At 41.1% G+C, this 21,771-nt stretch overlaps 1 protein-coding gene across 2 annotated transcripts; it reads left to right on the top strand.

The window, feature by feature from the left end:
- Positions 1 to 4,896: 4,896 nt before the first annotated feature.
- Positions 4,897 to 20,970, top strand: LOC112564572 (growth hormone secretagogue receptor type 1-like). Of its 2 annotated transcripts, XM_025239484.1 has the most exons (6): positions 4,897 to 5,099; positions 7,070 to 7,382; positions 17,036 to 18,150; positions 18,405 to 18,673; positions 18,806 to 19,198; positions 20,456 to 20,970. In XM_025239484.1, the coding sequence occupies exons 3-6, from the start codon at positions 17,803 to 17,805 to the stop codon at positions 20,670 to 20,672; spliced, it is 1,227 nt and encodes a 408-aa protein (XP_025095269.1). In that variant the 5' UTR covers positions 4,897 to 5,099; positions 7,070 to 7,382; positions 17,036 to 17,802; the 3' UTR covers positions 20,673 to 20,970. The 2 variants fall into 2 exon arrangements, with proteins under 2 accessions (XP_025095269.1, XP_025095268.1); XM_025239483.1 differs by lacking the exon at positions 7,070 to 7,382.
- The last annotated feature ends 801 nt before the right edge of the window (positions 20,971 to 21,771 follow it).

The following is a 21,771-nucleotide window of genomic DNA, read 5'->3' as shown; positions in this document are numbered from 1 at the left end:
AGCAACACGTGTGTACTGACATGCCTGTGCCAACAAGTTCACGAAAAACGAACAAAGCATCATAAAACAGATTCGAATATTGTCAGAGATCAAACTAGTAAATACCTCAGATGCTGAATTACTAGAGACAAAAGTATCACATTTTTGCAATTTTAAATGGAAAACTGCATTGGCCTCACTGACCTGCAGACAAATAAACACATTCATACTTTAATAAGAATAGCACCACCAGCAGCAACAATAATAACAAAGAAGAAGAGCACTTAAAACACGTTTTCCCACTCATTTAAACTCTGTGCTCTAAAGAATACTATTAAAACACAAAATGGTAAATCACTGTCTAAGAGTAATAGAGGTAAAGGAATGTAAGTGTGGTTGATGAAGGAAAAAGCAATTCATCAATCTTGGAATCCTGACATGCCAACGTGAAATAAAATCCATTCTGTGAGGTCAGGAAATTGAACCATCCGCAGTTTATCAGCTGCTCTCGGTCACAATAAAGCCAAAGACACGTGGCCACTACCGCGGTAGGTGAAGACATCGGCAGTCAAGTAGAAAGCTGAAAATCGTAAAAAAAATAAATAAATAAAGTATTTTTCAATAAATAATGCATTTTCGAAAAATTCTGAAGTGCTTTTTAAAGGATAAAAATTATTTTACCGTGCAAATGCAAAAGACATGGGTCGACAAGTTTACATTTTCAGGAATAGCGACCATCACACAGCTAAAACTTCTCGATGCTGTGAAATCTCTTTAGCATCATTGCTTCGAAAGAGGAAGAAGATTTAATGTGTCAATCGGTCGCAGCTAATTCATACGCTCCCCCGAAGGAAGATCCTCGTCCACAATTTTAAAAAAACCAAAACGAACAAAACCTGATTGCAAGGCACATGAACTAGACACGTCCAGGGTAGACAGAAAATGACTTTAAAGGATTAGGTTGTGTCAGGACATATGGTATAAACACATACAAAGACAGAACACACACACACACACACACACAGCAATCACTGATTATTATATTTTTTGCCTAAATTATCCAGTACCCTTCGAGTGACCTATTTGCTGTTTCGGTGGACATATTCATCTGTACTAAACATGTCACACATACTGGAAATCACTTTTTAATGCCGTTGGTGACATTGATAACAGAGTTCTCCCTTCAGTTAGTTAATAAGCATGTGTGATTTTAACTTTTACAATGCTGAGAATAAAAATAGGATTAATGAAATCAGGAAAAAAGAACGCGAGGTGGCGTGGAAATACATGAAGTATGCGTTTCAAGAATTGACCAGGGGGAATACGACCTCTTGAACTTATATTTTTTTACCCAATATTTTGTCAACCAAATGAAAAAAAATGAAGGCAAAATCCTTTTCACCATTTGTAAAGGGTTAAAAAATGTAAGTTCACAATGTCTTTTTCTCTCTTAAAATAAGCATGAAAAAAATAGTTAAAAGGAGTTTTGTCTTCATTTTTTGTTTGTTTTTTGCTCTTAAGTGCCATACTAGACGCTAAAAGGATGCAGCGACCTACACGGTGTGGGCAAGTAACAAGCATACTTTGGAAACCTTCCCTCCAGCAGTTCCAGTCCCTCGTTTTTATGCAGCTTCTAGGGTTTCGCATCCTCGCTGGCATGGGAACAGATTAAAGACAATTCTTTTTTTCACGAATCAGTACAAATGACTACTCTGAAGTGGTGAAGCGATCACCGAAAGGAAAGAAGAGCGAAATGGCGGCTAGCATCGAGTGGTAAAGCTTTTCAGACCGTAATTTTTCCTCGAGAAAGAGGCAAAGATTGTCTCCTCCAAGATCGATGCGATGAATCGACATTGAACTGTTTTGCTGCTGGTAATTCTTTGTCTTGTCCATCACGAGATATATTTATCACAAAATATGTAGATGCAGCGCACCTAAATAACTTTTTATCCACTTATCTACATCTACCTATAAATATATAAATAATACGACAAAAAGCCAGTCACCATTAAAGAGACCAGATCCGACAGAACGAAGAATTACCATCTCATGCGCTGGAACAGATAACTTACCACTAGCAGATGTTGTATTAAACTATGCAGTTATCTTTTCCTGTTTTCATTGACATAGAACACTCGAGAACGACAGTTGTTAATTTGTTGGTTTTCCAGGGGGAAATGTGCTCATAAAGGTCAACGCAGATAAAATTATTCTCGCGCGAATAAGGGTTTGTGATGAATTCCATTATTTTAATGAATTCCTTATGGTCATAAAACTCAATATAAAGCTTTGCTTTCAAATCAATCTGTGCAAATATTACGAATATAATCATCACGAGATGACAAGTGGTAAAGCAAAAAGACTACATGTCAAGGTTCAAGCAAATTTATTTGTCTTATTGTGTTTCTCGTCAGAAAAGTTCCATCAAAGTTTAGGAGGATCCCGCAAATCAGAAACGCAGAGCAGCATCACGGGTAAGGAAGAGAGAGGATTTAAAACAGTCTTTTCCACCTTCTCTCTCCTACTAAAATAAATAGGTATCCACGAAGATCCCTCTCTCAGCCAACCAAACGTCAAAGGTCAGTCAAAACATCATTTCCATTCATACATCTCTTGGCTGGTACCAGTTGCCGAACGGTTCTGCTAGTCTGCCAGTACGGGTCGTCGGAGTGATCAACTGGGTAGACGCAGCAGTTGACAGGGTTAGCCACTCACGACTGTTTCGAACAGTGGTGAACAGGTCCTGCGTGGAGCAATCATCATACCCCGTATATTTGCAACCAACTTCTCCCTCTATCCCCCTCAGCATCGACCCCATCCAAGGTAGCCCAAAGGTCCTACCTTAAAAGTCGTACCGGGTCACGTGGTCCATTTTGACCATTTTGTGCCACTTCACATTTGGGATAAAGGATTGTAACCATGCACTGTATCAAATTACTGGTCTTGCAATATGCAAATTCGCGTACGTGTTCAACGAATAACAGGCAGGAGGGTACACGTGCGATTTTTTGAGGAAGGAGAGAGAGAGAGCAGTCTAACATAGCGAGGAGTGAGGAGTTCAGACAAACAGACGAGGCAGCAACAAGGGAGGTGAAAATTTGACATGTGATTGATTGAGCCAATGAAGGACACGGAGGAGGGTGTAACACGATCTTGTTTACGAGCTCCGACAAGCCATTCTACAGAGTTCTGCACTTTCTGAAGATTGTGCTTGAGTTATTATCGTCGTCGTCGTCATCGTCATGAAAATGAAGGAAAGAAAAGCTGTGACCATATGACTGAACAAAATATTGCTACAATATTTTTTTAATACTCATGGGTGGGTCATAGTCGAGTTTTCCAGAAAACGCACATTGAATGAATATCTAGCAGACAACTCTGTATCTGTATTATCTGTATGCAAATCACTGTATATGGTTCCTAGCAGTATAGAGAATGCGATATTGGAATGTACAGTCTTCTGGAACAGAGCACTCCAAGTTTGCCCATCCCTCCTTTCTTCACACTCACACACACACACACAGAGATATAATCAAACACACGCATACTCACCAATACACATAAGAAAGAAAAGTATTGTCCATGTACAATGATTAGAAAAGAACATGTTTATTGAAGGGTGTTTATGCATAGTAAACATCCTCACTCCAAAATATTCGAACTGTAAATACAGTCTCTACCACTTTTACAGAACCACTTTTAAAGTTTCATTTATGTTTGTTTAGGATTTAGTGAAGATAACCAAGTTTATTAATTCATTCACTGCACATCTAATGTCGGTGAAAGACTTTTTTCTTTATGAAAACCGCCAAGTGGAATGAGCGACATGTACAATGAAGGCAGATACATGCCAGCAAGGACAAACACTACACAGTCTTACTGATAACATATCTCCGATGGGACAATAGAGTCCAGGGAAGTCGTTAGTCTTGTTGTTGTTGCCTTACACTGTAACACGACCTCTGGGAAATAAGAACAGCAAACTATCCTCGAGGTGTGAACTAAGGTGACAAAACCCTTTTCTTAAGATCTTATCCAGTCTACGGACATGGTTTTGTGTGAAAGATGAAGGCGCATGTTTATGAATATGTATGCCTAGCCATACTTGAGTTCCTGTGCGTGTGTGTGTGTGCACAATACAGTAATAGAACGCCCACACACACACATGTTACATCCCAGCATGAAGTGTATATGCAATTATAGTAAGTTGGATTTATGTTTGTGTGTACATCTTTTTCTCTACGCTGGAAGCAATTTATTTTGGATGTGCATTTGTGTATTGTTCCTGCTTGTTTGTGCGTGTGATGGAGTGTGTGTATTCCTGGATATATGGGTGTACTGTATGCATGTGTGTGAGAGAGTGAGAGAGATATCACGTGTGCATGTTCGTGCGTTCATATGCAATGCGGGTTTTATTTTCATCATGATTCCATTAGTACAATCAATTTTGCGACAAGCTGTAAAAAGAAAAAGAAAAATTAATAAAAGTATCATTAGCTGGTTGAAAACGTTTGACTCTTCAGACTGCATTTCTAATGGTTAGATGCATGCTCATATTGCCATGTCTCCTGACAAACAAGCGTGTTGTTTACCATAATCGATATCAGGCCAGTAAACATCCCTGGTGTCAAAAACCACAAGACTATAACTCACCCCTGCACTTCCACCCCGTACTGCCCTCCTGCCCCTCCCACTGGAAGTACCAGCAAATCCTCACATCGAGCTTTCAATAAAGCAGGCAGCGATTTTTTTCTGGCGAGGAGACAGCAAGTCCGCATCGGGGAGGGGGTGGGAGTGGGGTGGGTGTGGGTGGGGTGGGGTGGGGAGGCTCAGCCGCTGACTGCAGACTTAACACGCTTGGGCGCATGACAGGAAGCGGGAGGAGTGTGGAGGGGGAGTGAAGGGAGATGAGACGCAGTTTCCACTGGAAGAGTACAACACTCTCTTGTTCCTCGCAGAAATAAAAGGTCGCTGCCAGACATTGGCATCGGACTTCTCGCAGGTGCAGCATCCTGTCACTGTGGCCACTGCTAGCTTCAAGCTCGAGGATTCAGAGAGGGTGAAACGACTGGCGAACAACTGGAACTCAAGGAGCTTTGGGGAATCTTAAATCATACACGGTTAGTTTTGAAAGTTAATAACACCCTTGGGATTTTTAATTTTTTTTAATAGTGATGTCTTCCATATTGAATTAAACAGAGAACGGACAGTTTCACATATTCTATGTGTTTATAGTTTCACAGTTGTATTTCTGACAGTTAGGTCTCTGTACTTCGCAGACGTCGAATAATATTTTGTTTAAAAGTTTATAGGCATCCACAAAATTAAATTTGTGTGTGTGTGTGAAAGAATTACCTATACAATGAACATCACACAAGAAATAAATTCATGTTTTATTGAAAATAAGTTTCTTTATACTTCTCGTATCAATCGAGATTACGTTTGACATTTTCCTTTAATTATTTTAGTTTTGGAAATGCTTCTATGGTTTGTTGGAATAACACGATCACATCATATTGAAATCCAAAGTTTCGATACAGGAAGTTGCTGAAGTTGGTAACAACAACAACAAAAAAAAAAATGTACAAACAGTTTGGAGGACGGTCGTGAAAATAATATGTCAGTAAAAAGGTGGCGGGGGGGGGGGAGGGAATGGATCCTTATAAACAACCAAACAAAGCCACTCTAAGCAGCAAAACATTCTGTAATTTCACACCGCATAGCAGAAAGTGGTTTTGGAAATGTTTTCATCAAATGCTTGTTTTGAAGCACCGCGTGACTGGTTTTAAAGTAAGAGCAGGAAAAACAAATAAAATATTTTGAAACGCCTCACGCAATTTCTCTAGAAGAGTAAGTATTAAGCAAGACATGTAGCTCCACTTGTCGCGGAGTTGTCTCATTGTGTGTATATAGCATGCCTACTTTAGTATATAGATATATATGTACACTGTCCCCCCATTCCACACTGGTAAATATGTATTGCCGAGCTCCTGACAATGTGCATGGCTGTTATATATATATAGTGCCCCCTTGAAATACGATTCTTCTAAGCCGCTAATCGTGAAGAACGGGACAAAAATCGCTGAGGAACTGAGCAGCAGATATTTTTCTGTTTGTTTATTTACAGGCGCGATTGTCGGTAGTTTTGTTTTTTGTGGATGAAAAGAGCATTTATGCCTTCCCTCAATAGGGGCCAAAGTTCCTCTCTCTTTCTTTCTTGTTGATAATACCCCAGATGTTTTGCTACTTTGGGCTTGAGCTCATTAAAAGATTTCAAATACTGGGGCCAGGGAAAGAAATTGAGTGACAAACAAACCTCTCCAGTCTGATAGTGGGACAGTAAGAAAAGCAGTGTGGATAGAGCGAACTGACCTGCCAGGTTACTAGGGCGACACAAACTCAAACAGATTGGGACGAGGCCGAGACCAACACTTGAGCACCTTATGGCAGTCTTGAACTTCAGGTGAGTCCGAACTGGCAGCAAGTGCCGATCACGTGGTGTGACATGATCAGTATTAGGCTTGCGAAACACATTCCTTGGGCATTATTCTGAGCTCTTTGGAGCTTGTCAGGCCGTCAGGAAGATCAGCAAGCAGAAATATCCGAAACTGGACAATACAAATGCTGACATATCCTGTTTGGTGGAAGCACCATCGAGATGTCCAATGCGGCCGATCGTACGTATATATGCATAACTACGGGGGATTTTTAAGTAATAAAGATACGATTTATATAGTGTCGTATGATGCTCATATAACATTCAGAGTCTGATGCAAAATTTATGTTAATTAGTAGTTCTTGAAAGAAACATAAAGAAAGGTAACGATGAGGGTGAAGTACAAAGGACGGTGAAGACACAGAAGTAGCAGTAATGATGAAGAGTTGGCAAACAAGTAATTAATAAAGGGATTTAAGCAGGACAGACTAATCAAGAGATATAAAAGACAAGAGAGAAAATAAGTTAGTAGTGGATTGTGTTTAGTTGTGCTCAATCAAACGACGTGGCTTTTGTAAACATTTCAAAGATTCAGTGGCGGGTAAGAGGTGGACATAAACGACCGGTGACCATACGTTACTCTTTTTGTGACAGGAGTAGACAGCAAGCTATTTGCAAATCTGCTGCAACAAGGGAGACTGGGAAATCATTTACACGGCCATATTTTCCTAACCTGTGACATATGAGTGGTCCTCTGAGAATTTGCGCTCGGAGTGTACGCTTGAGACCTGCTGCAGGACAAAATGGAAATCACGTGGTGTGGGAAGTGAAGATAATCATCTGTCGAAACTTATCCCTGACTACTACGTGGGCAGAAGCTGGAACGAGCACTTCATCAATGAGATTTTGTGCGTGGCTTCGTCAAACCTTGAAGGCAGGGATGCGGAACAACCGGCCAAGGGGCAGAGTAAGGCCCTCGAAATTATTTTGTTCATGCCCGGCCAAGACAACCGCAGGCAGGACTCAAAATTTAATAAAGCTTGGAGCTTTCTTTTTTTTCATAACAACATATGTTTTTATTAAGAAAAAAATTATCATCATTTAAGTTTTGAGGGATAAACAAGAAACGATTTTTACGGGATAGACAGGACACAGACGAGTGCATGACGGGACAGTCCTACTTCTCGTGGGCTGCCCGCGGTCCATCTGTATTGCTTAGACTTAGAGGACAGTCAATGCCACGTAGGCTATGGGAAAAGTGTTAATATTCTGGTAAAACTACGGCTTGACCAAATATGGAAAGTTAATTTTTAAGTTGATAGGTTTTTATGACCAGTAAATGATGTTATAAATATATATAAAAAAGTTCTTGACTTACTCTAAAGCATCCTCTTTTCCTTTCCACTTAAGCAATTTGTAAGGCCTATGTTTTGATATTTTTATTGTTTGTCTACAGGTTATTTTAAGAACCTGGCTTTAATGACATATTTAAACACGATAAAAGGTTAGAAATGCGATGGTCACAATACGAATTCAGGGGCGTGGTACACGAACAGCAAACAAGAGAAAAGGAAAGTATCACCATATTAATAGCAGGAATGCCAACTCTGTCCTTCCTTTACTCGGCAAGCTAAAGAACAAAATGTCTAAAGCATTTTTGTAGTTTGTCGGTTGTCGTAAACAGGATCAGAAGAAACTCTTTTGATATCGCCAGGTAAAAATTGACCGTTTCACGCATGTTCTTGTCACCTCCTTTAGCTATTTCTTGCTGCCTTCGTCATCCGTTTGTTGATTTTTCGTCCATCGTGCCTTTCACCCGGATTTTCGTTTCCGCTTTATTGCTCGCCAGACTTCCTGGAGTGCAGAGGATCAACGCGTCTGGTGACTAATTTTTCCCCAGTTTCAGGAAAATCCTGTCAGATACTATTTTTTATTGTTTACAAATGTTTGCTCCGTCACACTTAATCACGGAGACTCCATGCTGGGCCAGGCTGACCTTAGCCTGCCCTTAAAGCCTCACCCGAGTCCAACATGAAATTAAAAGCAAAGTTGTCATTAAGCTTGCAGAACATGATGCTACAATAATTCATCAATTTTTATTAATTGATAGACCAAATGATGACTTTGTCCTTCCACAGCACAGATTGTGATACTCTAAATCTTGTACCTCCGTTTCTTATAAGGTGCTATACCCATGCATGCACTTAACAATAATTTTGCGCTCGGGTTACTCTTTAAATGGGTTGCCCTGTACTTGACGGCGACGACACAGATAATGCCCCAGATAAGGACTCATTTGATGATATTGAAACCACTCCAGTTTCCCCTCTAATCGTAATGTTAGGACTTTCACTGCCTTGCCACTCTCTCGTACTTAGTGTCAGCGAGTTGTGATGCCCGTGGCTAGAATCTCGCAAAATTGAAAATGAGATTGGGTGCGTATTTTTTGTGAGATGTTTTCCTCGCCCGCGGAGTCTCAGAGTAAGATCCTGTCAAGTACAAGCCTTTACTCGGCTTGAGATGCTGCTTCTAGTCTGAAAATAGCTTTACAAATGTTCTCCAATTTCCTACATCCTCACGTCGATTGACAGTTCTGTTACCAGACTCTGAGAATTTCATCGCTGGTCCAGATGTTCCCGCATTTGAAACTTGGATAGTTTGAGGAAACAAGAAATCTACTGAAACAACAGTTTTTTAAAATTATTTTTGGTGTATGATTTAATGGAAACTCTCTCGACCTTCTGATCTGGCAGGGAACTTTTTTATAACCTTGGAAGTCAATCGCTTTTTCTAAATCTCAGTTTGTAACGACCAGCTAACAATGAAGCCCGGATGTCCATCTCACACATAAGCAGGCATTGAACACGGGAGTCGAAAACATTACAGATGATGCTCCACAGAATATCAGCAAGGAGAAGTTGTCAATATTGCACACACACACACACACAAGCACACACACACACTCTTTGACCAGTCCTCACATTATTCCGCTTCAAACATTCAATTCTTTCCTGAGACAGAATGTGAGATGATACACCGATTGTTTGAATTCTTCTTATGCTATTTTTAATTCTGTTGGATCCATACTTCTTCGTCATGTGCGGCGAAGAGGTCGATTTTTTCGTCCGTTAAAAATGCTGGCTGCACTTGTATTTCTTCTGTGAGCTTCTTTTCAAAAGTTCATGGACGTCTGCAGAACTCTCGAAACTTTCAGCATGAAGTTACAGTTACTGTCTGTCTGTCTGTCTGTCTGTCTGTCTGTCTGTCTGTCTGTCTGTCTGTCTGTCTGTCTGTCTGTCTGTCTGTCTGTCTGTCTGTCTGTCCGTCTGTCCGTCTGTCTGTCTGTCTGTCTGTCCACCTCTTAGTCCGTCTTTTCATTCTTTCTTATTTTTTTCTGCCGTCTTTCCTTTTTTTTCTTTCCTTCCTTTTCAGTCTAATATCATTAACAGTAACATTTATCTTTACAAGACCCATCTTCTTGACAGCATATTGGGATTTTTTTATTAAAATATTTTATTTAGCTGGTCACAAAGTGCAAGAGGAGAAGTTCATGGAGTTTTACCGTGCAATATGTTGTACTCTATACACTTTAATGAAAGTGTACAAGATGGAGGGCTCCCCTAACCCTGTCTCCTGCCTCCCACTCGTTGTGTTCAGCTCCTCATGAATGGCTGTTTGCAGCTCACCAGCCTTGTCTAATCGATCTGATTGAACTGTTTGTCCGACAGGGTGATATCGATAACGCTCGGTGGGACAGAGGCGTTATTAACGAGTCTGTGACGTCATTAGACACAGTGAGCAGTGGTGTCCGGAGTTATCTCCTCCATCTCACTGAAATGTTTGTCTGACTGGGCGACATGGGTAGCGCGTGGTGCGAGGGAATCACCAGTAACAAATCTGTGATGTCTACACACAGTGAGTCTCGGGAGTTTTGTAAGGTAGACCGTTACACAGGCCATAAAAACAATTACTTTTATCTCCCTTCCTGTTGCTAATGTTGGGTAGTTGGTGCCAGAGTAAATAATTGCAAGTATTTTTCCCCCAAGGCAGTCAATCAGGAATCAAACACATAAGCAGTGCATCCTTTTTCTCACATCGGAGCAGTCATTTCATCATTTGTCATACAAACCAGTTTCAGAAAGAACTAGCTGAATAATAAACAGCTTAATCAGTAACAAAATATGCGCACATTAACATTATGGCAGCTTTAAAATATTCAATAACAATGTTTCACCAAAGCAAGGTCTTTGAACCTTAACAGTGCCCACGTGTTTACAACTGATTTACAAACAGAATGAACTTTCCATCCAAAATGTATATCTCACGGGACCTGAGGGATCTGCTTCTATTCTGGTCTATGTCATCAACAGTAAAAACTACACGTGGGAGCAGAAACATGGAGGCAGCTTTCGTCTGATAACTGTGAAAATGCGCTTTTTTATTGGTTCCTACTTAGAGGTTATTTTTAGCCCATCTATTAATTGGCTTTCCTGCTTATAAATGGTAAATAAATATTTCATAAAATTTAATGATAAACCTTGGACAGTCGATGCATTTTTAATTGAGAGGACCATGCAGAGAAAGAGGTCAACAACACAGACTTCAGGATGACAGAGACGGTACCCTGTGAAGCCTCGGTCTGGGGAAGAACTGGGACCATATGTTAATTAGGGGTGACTGTGTCCAAATGTAATAATTTTATCATTTTCCTTTGCATGGTGATGTTCATAGGTAAGTATCTCGAGAACAGAAGGATTGCACTTATCTGTACTCATTAGGGATAAAATGCATTGCCTAGTCCTGTAATAGTCCTGCTCGCACCTGGGCAAACCTACATTGTCCAAACTCTTCATACTTGTCAAATATGTGATTATATTTGGCAAAGTGTTTGCCTATCGTACGAAAATCTGGGCACAGATAGTAATACGTTAGACAATGTGTATCGAAGAAATCTGTTGGGGTTTTTTTTTTCTTTTTCGTGCTTTCAAGGATCGATGACCATGACTTGAGAGATTTATTGTCGAGGGCAAATGTTCAGTAGATGGCTGGTGAAGCCAGTCCGCACCAGAAATGATGATTAACCCCTCGGCAAGTCTCTCCAAGATTTTGTGCTTCTAAAAAAAAAGAGCTTTGTGCTGTTTACACTGAGAACAGGAGAGGATCCAGACAACTGCACCAGACAACTGCAGACCATGAGCGGATTTTGGGGTTTCACCTAAAAGTTATGTGCTTGTTTTCGTTGTCCTGAATTTCATCAGCTTTCCTTCTAAGACACTATTTTTTTTTTTTTTTTTTTGTCTGTGTAACCATACACATATATCTAATCATTGTTTTGTTAGAATTCGACAGCCATCTTCCGGTTAGTTGTCATCACTTCCACCGCATAGTTTAATGGAGAGTAGATGGTGTCATTGATGTTTTGTGCGGTAAAGTTAATGGCTGTTTATAATTGAAAGCATTATTGTAATCGAAATATTCACGCCAGACATGCACCAGATGTTCACTTGAACACCATTACATGTCGCTCCTCTTATGAGCATATCGTCTTCTACTTGTACAGTCACAAATAGGCAACAGAGAATCATTTCAGTTAATCATCTCATGGGTCAAGTAATAAAAGAAAATGTAAAAATAGATTTGCTTTTTTATTAAGAAATGATGCAAAGTAGTAAGATTGGTTTAAACACATTGTTAAAATTAGTGCAAAATATGCTTCAACGAAAGCAAGTATGTCAAAAATCTTTTCATCTGTTCATTGAATGAAAAAGTTCTTAAAATGAAGGAATAAGACATGTAGGCGTCTTTCCTAAATTAATGTCAAAAGTTTGGGTATTTCACTCGGAATTACATAATAACATGACAAGTCTCGAGAGATTTCGATGTTCCTGCCATTCTGAAATCAGGGCTCTAAGGAGATGATAATGGAGTGGCAATTTTTTTCGAAAATATATGTTTTCTGCTTGATAAAAAGCACTTTTGTTGATTACTCGAAAACACACATTTGGTACTTTTTTTGTTTTTGCCCCTTTTCTTTCCACAAGACAAAGATGTAAAGACTCGTGAAGGACAAAGGACTTTTTTCTTCTCTTGTAAAAGCAGATCTTTGTTTACGCCCTTCGTTTGAGATTGACAGCAGCGATGGCGAAATTAATTTCTATTCATTTGTAATACAGTAATAAACATTAAGCACAATTCAGGAATCAGCTGTATTCAAAGATTTGTTGATTCGCATGGCTTTGGCTGTCGTATACTATTACTGCTAATCAATGGTGGTCAATGCCCTCTTAAGGTCCTAAAAGTTCAGATCCACTTTATATCATGGGATGTGAGAAAACTGTGAAAAACTGTTACTGGCCGTTGTCATACTCTCCACTTCTGAGCGAACAGCTGTGATTGTGAAGTAGTTTCATGAAAAATCCCACAATTTCCAGCCAATTGTAGACTTTTGTTATTGAGTTTATAATTGTCTAAGTACGTTTGTTTTGCTAGATATTTATTTAGGAATCGGCTTGGTATACCTTCTATAAGAACTTTTTCTTGAAAGTATGTTAAACCTTTGTTAAATGTTTATTTGTTTTTAAGAATTTTCCGACTTACTAACCAGTTTTCAATTGACTGCAACATTATTTGATAAATATCAATTTTCTCTTTACATCCCAAAATACTATTTGGTTTCTCATGAACAGGATAGCTGGAAGTGGACAGGACGCTATTTTCTCGAAAAAGAACAGTCGTCGCTTAACGACACCTTGATGATGAATGGAAAATCGATTTCCGGTCGAGGACAAAGTTCTCTGTTCATATGAGTAGGTTTTCTCTGGGTACTATGGTTTCCTCCTGCATTTTGGTGTCTTTATTTATAAACTGGCTGATACTTTTGTGACCAGAAGTGCAATTTAGGAAGTTCACTCTTGTTTACGTGTGTATCAATTAGCCGATGGTAAAAATAGCTTCATCATCCGGCGTTTCTCTCAAAGTTTCCAAGAACCTCTCGACAAACATTAGGTGCGGGACTTCCTTTATTGAGGATAACAGCAGTGTAATCAGAGCTGTGGCAAACACACAGTCGATGTCGGGGACAGGAGTTTTATGGCAATTGTCGCCGTGGGACCACTCTATTTGTGGCGCGACCTCTCAGCACCACCAACAATCTACAGGATGTTTGTGGCTTCTGTCGGGAACTATGGCATTGGTACTCGAAGACAGCCTGCAAATATTAGTGTCTCCCACGTGACGAGCAATCAGTCTCTATAGGGAGAGATGATTGACGGGTTTGCCTTTCCCCAGTCCTGCCGCAAGATTGATGTTGAACACTTTGCGTGCCGCGCATCCGGCGTCCAGAAACATTTTACAGAAGAAGAGTCTTTGCACTTAGTCCTTTATTTCAGAAAAACAGATTGATTCTCGGCTGTAATTTCTTTGAAAATACAGCAAATATTGACTGTGACTACTAAATTCTCTTTGCGCCGGTCTGAGTTCAATTAGCATTCCTGTTTTAATTAATGAATTCATGAACCAGAACGTTGTCTGATAACTGTTTCCGATCTGGAACCTTTCATAATGGGATGGAGACAATATAAAACACCTTTAGAGGCTTGTTTGTGTATAAATGTATTACTTAATGTAAGCTTAAAATTTTTGCCAACAAGCTCCATGTTGAAGCAGATTGTTCTCGCTTGTGTGTGAGGACATGCACTGAATAATCTATATCATTGTTATTTAATGCCAGAGTTCCGTGAGCATGTCTCTAGAGATTCTCTTCTCCATCACACCATGACCTCCGGTCAGCACACCCCCACAATAAATTTCAGCCCCCGCTTTAAAGCCGTGTCTTACAAACGGTGAACTATTTCCAACGGTCGTGTTCAGCGCTCTTCATGAGTTATTGTCATCAATAAACAATGGGCTATATTTTTTACACATTACACCCAGCATTCCCTAGCCAGACGAACGTGGAGAAGTTTTTCCTTCAGTTCCGAAGATTTTTCAGGGCGGTTAGATAAAAAGCTTTGTCAAATTTGGTCAAACATTAGTCCGTATTTATAAGAGTTAAGAACGGACTATGAGCCCATATTTCAGAGCCATAGAGTAGAATTGAGTGTATTTATGTATAAAAATGTTAAAGAACAACGATGGATTATGATCATCTAACTACCATAACACGTTTAAGATACTACTTCTTTCCGTGCTTCCTCTGCCAGGTCATGCAAGGAATGAGTAAAAACACAACGAAATGACAAGTACAATTCAAGATATTTTTAAGTGTTAACAGTAGCTTGTTCACGTTTTCCAGTAACCACTCTTCATACTTTGAAATAAACCCACATTTTCTAAAGATAACTATATTCGATTTATCAATGTTTGCTTCACGTTCCAAATTTCTAGACACATTGTCCAGAATATTTAACTGGTTTCGTAATTAAAGTTCGATGTCTATTCCTCCAAATCGATACATAACAGATCATCATTTCGTTCTCGGTAATAGGAATTGTCACGTCTCTCGAAAGTTCTCTCAAAGAAAAAAATAATTGGTGCAAAGATGCCGACTTTCTCATTTCTCCTATGCCGTCCTCTGTTCATGACCACGATGACACTGTCTGAGCTTTAAAGATTTCTTGCCAGGCGTCGCTGTCAACGGGAGGCGTAAAGTGAGTACATGTATAGGAGTTGAGATTATGGAAAGTTCGTGCAGCAGCTGCTGGAAATCGCCGGCCTCCCGAGGGAAATGTCGTCTGGTGTGAAGTCCTGTTTACCGCTCGCCATCACAATGGCGGGAGCGGGGGAGAAAAAGGAGCAGGAAGGAAAGTCTCGTCGATGACAATTTGTTGCAGTGTTGCCGCAGTCAGTGGTGTAGCTTTATTTTCTTGTTTGCATCCGCTGTCTGTCAGGCCAGAGAAGTCAGAGATGTTTGAATCTTGGATTGATTTGCTTCCGGAATTTTGGTCGAAGGACGAAAAAAAAAGATATTCTATCTTCTTGTTTTTACTCTTTTTTTTTTTTGTTCCTCCACTGGGTACAAAATCTTCTATAATCTCTCTGCCAAAACAACATTTGATGAATATTTGGCATCGAAAGTAATTTATGTATGGATGCTAAAAACTACTGCAGGAAGGATTTCTATATGGGTTTGGTTATCAAACGTTATCGGAACACTCACTAACCGAGCAGAAAGTCGAGCAGTTTGGTAATCATCAGTAATGCAAATAGAATTGTTCTATTTTTCCAGCATATCTAATTCAGACACATCCGAGCCGTACCCGACCACATGAAAGTCTATCGCCTCTCGTCATTAAAGTCAAAGGTCAGGTTATTGACGTGTCAACGGACGTGAGGATCGGTATTATCGGGGGCAAAGCTTGACACTAAGTAGATAGACACCTCCACATTCACTCAAGTTTTTATAGTTTGCACCCAGCTGACCTCTCATGGTTTCTTAAGCAGTGGTTCAAATGATTACAGAGCTCCATACTTCACAGAGTTAGTTTGTTGCACAGCACGTGACATTCTTCATTAATGAAGACGTTGGCAGTTGCTGCTGACGTACTGACTGAAACGTTGTTACGTTGTTGATTGCAGCTGCTCAGCTCTTGATGCAATAGCTAATGATTTCCTTTGCCAGCCCATAATAAATCATCCACTTCATCTTTTTCCCTTCCTTTTTCCCACCCCCATAGCAAGAGCTAACGAGTGAGAGAACGAACAAAACCTTGTCTAATTAGCAAAGCCACCGCTGCTATAATATTTCAGTGACATTTAGGATCCACAAAATTCGATTACGATTCTGGCGAAAAATAGACACCAGATAAAAAATAATTCCTTTCCAAAAGCACTGCACAGAAACAGGGAGGAGATCATGATAAAGCAAAAGGATAAAAAGCAAAATGGTTTCAAATACCTAGCAACCAAAAATAGCCAACGTGTTGTAAGGCAAAGACATACACTGGAGAATCCCTGGTAGGCCGGGAATTCTAGATGAAGTAGATATTTAAAGTAACAAATGACTGATCTCAAAAAAGAAAGTTTAATTACGTGTGGGTTTGTTGTTGTTGTTTTTTGTTGTTGTTGTTGTTGTTGTTGTTGTTGTTGTGTTTTTTTGTGCTTTTTGTGTGGTGTTTCTTTATTTTTACTTTTTTTAATGAACCGCCTATAAGTTTCTAGATGAGTTTCATTTGTGTATGTAGTTTATTTTTTAGACAAAATAAAGTTCATTTTTGCACAAGTCATTTCTGCAACATTACAGATATATTTCTATTAGTGTCTGGCGCTCATTTCTTGCTAGGATGTATTTGTGTTTGATTTTCCTCTGACAGTCCCTCATCAATAACAGACTATGTCTCAATGATTTGTGCATCTATTAACCACACCAAACTGGTTTCCAATAAAATGATAGTTTAGGGTAAAGCGTCTATGATTACTTATAGAACTGCCAGCCTTGTCACCCACCCTGAATATATTTCCGCCAAAATGATTTTTTTCCGTCTCGTAGATCACCGGACCTTTTCCTCTGTCATTAAAAACTCCAATAAATATTGCTAGCTATCAGATGGAGGTGACATTTCCTTTTAGCTGCATGTAAAACTGGATATTTTGTCTTAAAAGATTTAATTTTATTTTCCACAGATGAAGGAATAATGGTTGAACGATGGTTGTGACCTGCATACATCTCTCATGTGAGCACTCTTCAGAAGAGAAGAAGGAAGAAGAGGGATAAATACTGTGTTTGACCACTAGAAACATAGACACTGACTTGCGGGTGCACTGAGAGCACTCGGTGTCTCATTAACATCAAAGAAATTAAAATAAAATTTAAATACCTCAGCAATCATGTTTCGAAGTGTTTTAAATGCTCCAGTGGGCTAAGAATCAAAAATATTTTCTTATCCTGATGGAGTTTAGGAGTAGTTGAAACGCACCAGGTCCTTTGATGCAATTGTTTGATATTAAGAACCCCTTCTTCAAAATCCCAGAGTTACCTGCGCTGCCCTGTGTTAATCCACGACAGTTAAAGGCCTGGTGAGGCGCCATCATTTCCTGATTATCTCTCAACCGACAACAAACTCTGAAGTCCAGACAATCCTGCTAACACGTTGAGAGACAAGGCAGTTAATACTTGTACATTTGTGTCCTTAAAATATTCATTGCTTGTTGGAGTAAAGGCTTAAAATTCCCTAAAGATTTCAGATAGTAAAGGGAAATAATACATGCAATACTCTCTGGAAAGCCTCGAGAAAATAAAGATAGTGTCCCTGAAGGCTCGTAAATTATATCGCAAAATATGCATGGTTAAATAAAGCTTTACTGCTGAATAAATTATAGTTTTAATAGTAATAATAAATAAAAGTAAAGCTTGTGCAAAGAGGGCGCACAACAAATCCAGAGTAAGAGTCATGGAGACCGACGCCAATGAGGACTTTGGCACTGACCTTTTGAACCTCGAAGTGACCTCCAGCCCGTTGAGCTTTGAGGTCAATGTCACGAACAGCACTAGTGACGCGTGGACCACGATGTCCATGACCAACATCTCAGAGGTCAGGCAACTGGTGGCCCTGACCCAGGACATCAAACGCTACTACATATGGGTCATCCTTGCCTTTGGTTTCCCAGGCAACCTGGCCAGCCTTGTCGTCATCCTTCGCATGCGATGTTTTGGGTCACCGGCGCTGTACGTGGCCACGCTGGCCGTCGTCGACAACCTCGCCCTCATCGTCAAACTTCTCATGCTACATGTGCAGAAGGTAATGAGAACAGTAGGACTGACCTTCACATTTCTGACGGCCTTAACCTTGCGACCTTCATTCATAATCCAACATTCTACCATTCATTCATTATCCAGCCATCATCCACTCTCATCAGTCGTAGCGATCACTTGTCTTCAAGAACCCGTCGATCATCTATCATTCATTTATCACCTCCCTTATTACCTGTCATCTTCAAGCAATTAATGTTAACAGCGGAATGTGTGTGTGTCGTGACTGACCTCTCGTCCCAGGTGGTTTTTGGCACTCTGGGCTGCAAGTTCTTGAACTTTTTGGGTAACCACCTGGTGGTGTACGCCAACTGGATCCTCATCGCCTTGGCCATCGAGCGATTTGTAGCCGTGTGGGAGCCCCTGAGGATCTCCAGGACATGGACCCCGCACCACGCGGCCGTCAGTCTGTTTGTTGTCTGCCTGGTGGCTGCGGTGCTGACATCCCCTCTTCTCGTCATGGTTATCTACAAACCCGAGACAAACAGCTGTTCTGTTGAGGAAGAATATCGGTGAGTGCTTGTACCTCGAGTTACCCATAACTATCAGCTCGTTATGCTTGCCGCTAAGGAAACACAGTCACGTGACCAGCTATCAGCTCGTTATGCTTGCCGCTAAGAGTAAGACTAAATGACTGTCGGCAGGTCGGCGTTGGTCATATGGCAATGGGTGCAGACGACAGCTTACAGCTTCGTGCCCTGCGTTCTGCTCATCACCTTCAACCTTCTCATCGCGCTGCTCATCGGGAGGGCCCGTCGTCTGCAGCGCTCCCTCACCCCGCCCCTCAGGCACCACCGGCGCCACAGTCAGCGCCACAGTCTGGCCAGCGTGCAGCGCCAGGCCACCATCATGCTGGTGGTGACGTCAGTGGCGCTGGTGCTGACCACCACCCCGGTGTGCGTGTACCTGCTGGTGCAGCAGTGGTGGCGGCCCCTGGAGGGCACGGCCGAGGCTGACCTCAAACATTTCGTCAAGAGCCTCGTCTACGTGGTGTGCGACGCCAACCACTCCGTCAACTTCTACTTGTACTTCGTCAGGTCAGAGCCGCGTCCTACCTCCACTAATTAAACAAATAAACTCTTGACTTGGATCTTATATCTATGTCTGTCACACACACACACACATATTCTATCTCTATTAGGCACACTTCATTTACCTACATCTGTGAATAACACATAAACATTCGCTCTCTCTAATATGACACGTACACTCGCTCTGTCACAATCTCTTCTTGATCCTTGTCTTTACTGTGAGACACACACGATGTTAGAATCTCTTATACAACACCTCTTCCTCCATGTGGCGCTCTCTTTCGATACATATCAACCAACTCTAAAACACACATATAAACAGACATACACACGCAAAAGCACACGCACACACGTCTGTCTCTCGATGTTTGAAATCTCTGTAGCTCTGCTTTTCCCATTAATTTTATTGAAAGAAATAAAACATCTATGTCAGTCAATCAGTCATTCGTCCTTTGAGTGGTACCGGTCGTTAATTGGCAACACATGGATGGAGGCGGCAGCTGGCAAAGTCCGACATTCACGTCTTGGGCGATAGTGATCAGGTTCTGTAAAGGACTACGAGTCCACTTCTTCACGTTTGTAAACCAGTCTTTCCTCTTCCACCACCATCACCACCTCCAGAGAACCTTGAAGCAGAACCCTTAAAAAGTGTTGTTCTGGGCCTCGTGGCCAAAACAAATCAGTCTAACTGTTGCAGGTAGGGGTTCCTGGTGTTCTACGAGCTAGGAGAGAATGCTTCGTACACAATCATTATTAATCTTATCTTTCCTGTACGGTCCCGTTATTACTAAAGATGCTTCTCTATCAGAATGCAAATCCTGGTTATCAAGCCTCTGCCAGTCCCACAGTGTCCCATCAGTACCAGATCATGGATGGGCTCAACGGCTTCACTTTGGCGCTGGTGTAATGTGTGGACTCTCCATGTCTATGCCGATGTTTGTTGTAACTTATGTCGGCTTGTGTGTGTGAGTGCGTGTGTGTTCGTGTGTGTGTGCTCGTGTGTGTGTGTGTGTGTGTGTGGTGTGTGTGTGTGTGTGTGTGTGTGTGTGTGTGTGTGTGTGTGTGTGTGAGTGTGTGTGTGTGTTTTCATTAGAACCAGTCCATCTTGTATGACGTCAAGTGTAATAAAAACGATGCTGAAATCATACTTCAAAGATTGGACATGTCCACGTGTTTGTTGTCCGCATGTGTGTGCGTGCTCTTGTTACGAAGCATGGTTCAGGCTTCAGTTGTCGCAGAACCAGTTTTCGTCTTTCGTTGCAGTGCTCGCAGTTTCCGGTCCCACGTGTACAAAATGCTGCCGTGCACCTGCCTGCAAAGAAACAAAGTCCCTGGCAAGACCGACCAGCATGGCGGCGCGAGGATTTACTCCAGCGCTAAACTTCAGGCCAGCGACAAGGACAGAGACAAGGCGCTGGCACTGCTCTCCAGTCCCCGCTACTCCCCCTCCCTTGGCGACAGGAGCAACCAGAACAGATAGTCCTAGAACTCACAGAGGGGTAGAACCTTGTCAAACGTTATGCCTTAGCAGTGAAGATTGTCTGTTTGTTTGTCTGTCTGTCTGTTGTTTGTCTGTTTGTCTGTCTCTCTGTCATTTCCCTCCCTTTTGTCCAGCGAACCTGATTAGATGAAGAAGGTGTTTGTTTTCAAGACACCTAGTTCAGGTAGAGCTCTACTTTCTAAAATTATTTATGTAGTGCAGATGTTAAATTGTTCTATTTTTGTTGTTGATTGTCTGATCGATTCAGCTTCAACTGTTGATAAAGTAGCGAAACACGTGTGTCTTGTTTTCAATGTTTGCGCGTGTGTGCGTGAAATTGCCTGTGAGGGCGAGTTGTCAAGCTACTAAAGTTCATGCTCCATTAAGCTACTTTTTGTCAACACCTACCACAGCACGTGTAAGCAAATACATTTCGTGCTTTCTACTGAATAAGAATCTTCCGATGCCAGAAGTTTCCCCAACCAGTAAATCCACTTCACTTTGAAATTTGATTTTACCCGTACACAACGCAGCTAAAGCTACTGACCGTAGACTTACCACGAACTTGTATTACTGGACTGCTGGCAGACGACTTTTTTTTTCCAGTAAAGGAGGCATGAGACTACAAAGCTTCCGGTTAAGTCACATTCATTGTTTAGGTTCACCGAGACTAACAGCGGATCACTTCGCAAGAGGCTAAGCGTTGGTCTTGGAAGACAGACAGCAGTCCACCTATACACATCCATGGACATACGCCGTACAGGTCACGTGACTCAGCCTCGATTTGCTATCTTATCGTGACATCATACATTTCAGTTTTATTACAGAAGAATACCGTGATCTATACAAAGAAATCAGCTCGACAGTTCTGTACTGATTAATCGGTTTGAACTGTGCCCTCGCTGCCCAGGATGAGGCTCAACCTCGCTAGCTTGCCTCCTAGTCTCAACCCATAGTCTTCTCTGGGTGATGCTTCAACCTTGACATGTCTAGCTTGTCCCAACTATCCTAGCTTGAAATACAATAAGACAGATAATTCAATTGTATTTTAAAAGCAAGTTTTATGATTCATAACAACACCAAATAAGCTCTTCCATAA

Source organism: Pomacea canaliculata, linkage group LG5 (assembly GCF_003073045.1).
Source record: "Pomacea canaliculata isolate SZHN2017 linkage group LG5, ASM307304v1, whole genome shotgun sequence".
Lineage (NCBI taxonomy): Eukaryota > Metazoa > Mollusca > Gastropoda > Architaenioglossa > Ampullariidae > Pomacea > Pomacea canaliculata.
This window is presented reverse-complemented; position numbering and strand designations above follow the sequence as displayed.